This window comes from Gossypium arboreum, chromosome 13 (genome assembly GCF_025698485.1).
Source record: "Gossypium arboreum isolate Shixiya-1 chromosome 13, ASM2569848v2, whole genome shotgun sequence".
In the NCBI taxonomy this organism is placed as follows: domain Eukaryota; kingdom Viridiplantae; phylum Streptophyta; class Magnoliopsida; order Malvales; family Malvaceae; genus Gossypium; species Gossypium arboreum.
This window is the reverse complement of record NC_069082.1, coordinates 5,003,937-5,006,932: the sequence shown is the minus strand read 5'-3', so window position 1 is coordinate 5,006,932 and position 2,996 is coordinate 5,003,937. Positions and strand designations below refer to the sequence as shown.

At 32.0% G+C, this 2,996-nt stretch overlaps 1 protein-coding gene across 1 annotated transcript; it reads right to left on the bottom strand.

Moving 5' to 3' along the window:
- Window positions 1-1,642: 1,642 nt before the first annotated feature.
- LOC128286696 (proline-rich receptor-like protein kinase PERK2) lies at window positions 1,643-2,092 on the bottom strand. The gene has a single exon (XM_053024104.1). It carries the CDS (start codon window positions 2,090-2,092, stop codon window positions 1,643-1,645), a length of 450 nt encoding a protein of 149 aa, XP_052880064.1.
- Window positions 2,093-2,996: the final 904 nt, after the last annotated feature.

Here is a 2,996-nt window from a genome sequence, read left to right as displayed (position 1 = left end):
TGGGACTTTAGTTGATACAGATGTTAAAAAACAACGAGCAATGGCTCCGCATCACGATGACAACAATCGATGAAATAAGCCATCGCAATCCACTAGAAGAACCTAGATAACTGTTTAGGGGGTGATCCCATAATCCTCAAGAAAGTGGCTGAAGAAATGGTGTAGAGGCAGGTGGAATCCGACCTCTATTACAGGGAAGGGGAGTATAAAATTGTCGTCACTGGTATCGCTAAGTCAATACGCTCCTACAAGAATAGAAAAGTCATACAAAAAATTGGGAACTTTAATTTCTCACACAGCTAAGGCTCGAAACATGTCCTTAGTCTTTATAGTGCAGACGTAGGAATTAGCCTCAACAGGAACCCTTGAAATTGATCGGAACTGAGCGGTGCACTATGTTTTGGTAGGTGCGACTGGAATTGATCAGAATAAGTTGCTGCAACCGATACGGACCAAAATTTTCACTAGTGCATAAAAAATGGTGTTGGGTGTTTCGCAATGTTATTGAAACTGGACCGAACAGACCAAGAAATTAACCCGAGGACTAGAGTAAACTGCAATTAAATCACAAACCATCGACCGATTGAACCAATTAAACCGTATTTTCACATTTTCTAAACTAGAAAAATAAAAAAATTCACCCCAAATCCCTTAAGCTTTTGTTATACTTCATCTCTGCACTCAATGAAATCAAACACATCATTAAAAAAAAAGCACTACTTTTTTTCTTACTTTCTCTACTAAAATAAGCTCTCTCTCTTTTTTTGGTAAAAAACCTATGTTGGACTTATAACATTCAACCAATCAAAGGAAAAAAAGAAAAATTAGGAAAGATGAAAGGCGGAGAGAGGATAGGTGGGAAAGAAATGAGAAAATGAATTTGAAAAGTATAGATTAATGATAAGATTCTTCTAGGTTTTCTTATTTTACTCTTTTCTTATTACAGGCCTAAAATAGATGTGCTTGATTGGATTTTAAAATTCAAAGCCTCCAAAATGGATGAGTTTGATTGAGGTTTTTAATAATTAATATTATTTTATATTGTTAAATAGTAAATTAATTGTATCGATGGTTGAACCTATTAGATAAAGAATCAATAACTTAACTGATTCGACCACTGGTCTAATTTTAAAAACATTAATATTTTCATATAGTATTAAAACAATACACACAAATTAGTTGAAAACCCACCACCCTAATTTAGTACATAAGTGGACATTCATATAAAATATTATCTTGGGAATGTATCTAAACAGGAAAGTTATTGTATGTAAATGGATAACTTCGAAGAGATAATGAAGCAGGAATCATTATATCAGCAGTCGCATATTCTCGATGTATGGCTGCTCACTATCTTGGCTACATTTATCGTTTGATTCTTTTTTTAATTAGCCAAACTCATGTTAACAATGGTATAACAGTAATTAATTACTTCATGGACATAACATCAATATATAAATACCCCATATATAATAAGCAATAACGTATCAAAATAAAACAAATAATGGGAATTGAAGAACTCCCGTTTATACATACGAATATATGTGGAAGAAATCAACACTCATAATAAAGACACAAAGACAGCTAAAAAACTTATTAAACCAGATCCAGTATGCAGCAGAAAGAAAAAAAAAAGGGTATTTCAAGGAGTAGAACGAGAAGGTGGTGGAGAAAAGAAAGGAATAGAGGGAACTGCAGTTGGGATTGTGGGGACTAAGGGAATGCTTGGCAGAGGGGGTAGTCCTCTTGGCAATGTGGTAGGAAATGGAGGAAGCGCCCCAGGGTTTGGGAGATTAGGGAAAGATGGCAATGGTGGAGAAGAGAAAGGAATAGGGGGGATTGCAATTGGGATTGTGGGGACTGACGGAATGCTTGGCAGAGGGGACAGTCCTGTTGGCAATGTGGTAGGAAGTGGAGGAAACGCCCCGGGCCATGGGAATGATGGTCGGGATGGCGTTGGGAGATTAGGGAAAGATGGAAAACTTTGCGTTTGAGGCTGCTGCAGAAGGTGACGAGCTGCTACCCCAACATCAATGCTTGCAAATGACAAAGCCATCAAGAATGCTAGAGCAAAGCAATTGAAAGAGGCCATTTTTGTTGAAAGATTTCGAAACAAATGAAGCAGATGAAACAAAGTTCTTTATCTGAATAGTTGTGAGTGAGGAAAACAAAGCATGGTATTGAGGTTTATATAGGCATTGGAGCAGTGAATAGAAATCCCCCATCCCTAAACAATGCCCCCAAAACAAAACAGCGCCACATGTTTTTTATTTTTTCCATTTTAATTGTAATTCATTTTTTAAATAAAAATTTATAATGATTTGGATTAATTTTAACTTATCATCAACGTTTTTGTTTATTTTTATTTTCTATTAATTTTACCTATTCTTTAATTAACAAATTACAATGACTTGCGTTAACTTTTTATATTTTATAACTATATATATATATATATATATATATTAATTTTAATATTTCTCCGATTAACATATAGTTTAAAATTTTAGTTACAATTTTATTCAAGATTTAAAAGAAGAAAACACTTATATTATTAAAAAATGAACTACAACTAAAAGAAAAAAAAACATGTGGCATAGCTTTATTAGGGATCTAGATTTTAGTTGAAACTCATTTTTTAAAATAAAAGTGTTTTTTTTAATTTGGATAAATTTGTAGCTACTTTTCAAACTAAATTATTAATTAGAGAAATATGAAAATTAATATAAGATAATTTATAAAAACAATTATAAAAATAAAAATTAACCCCATGTCATCATTTTTTAATTTATAGAATAAAAATTAATATAGTCGAAGTTTAGACTAATTTAATAAGTTGAGTTTTGACAAGTTAATTATTACTTTTATTTAATTGTCTATTAAACAAAAAAAATACTAAAATTGAAAAATTGATTTAGGGAAAAATTGAGTTTCTTGGTTTAGATTTACTTATATCTGACCCTTTTAATTATATTACACTTATATTTATTATTTGATTT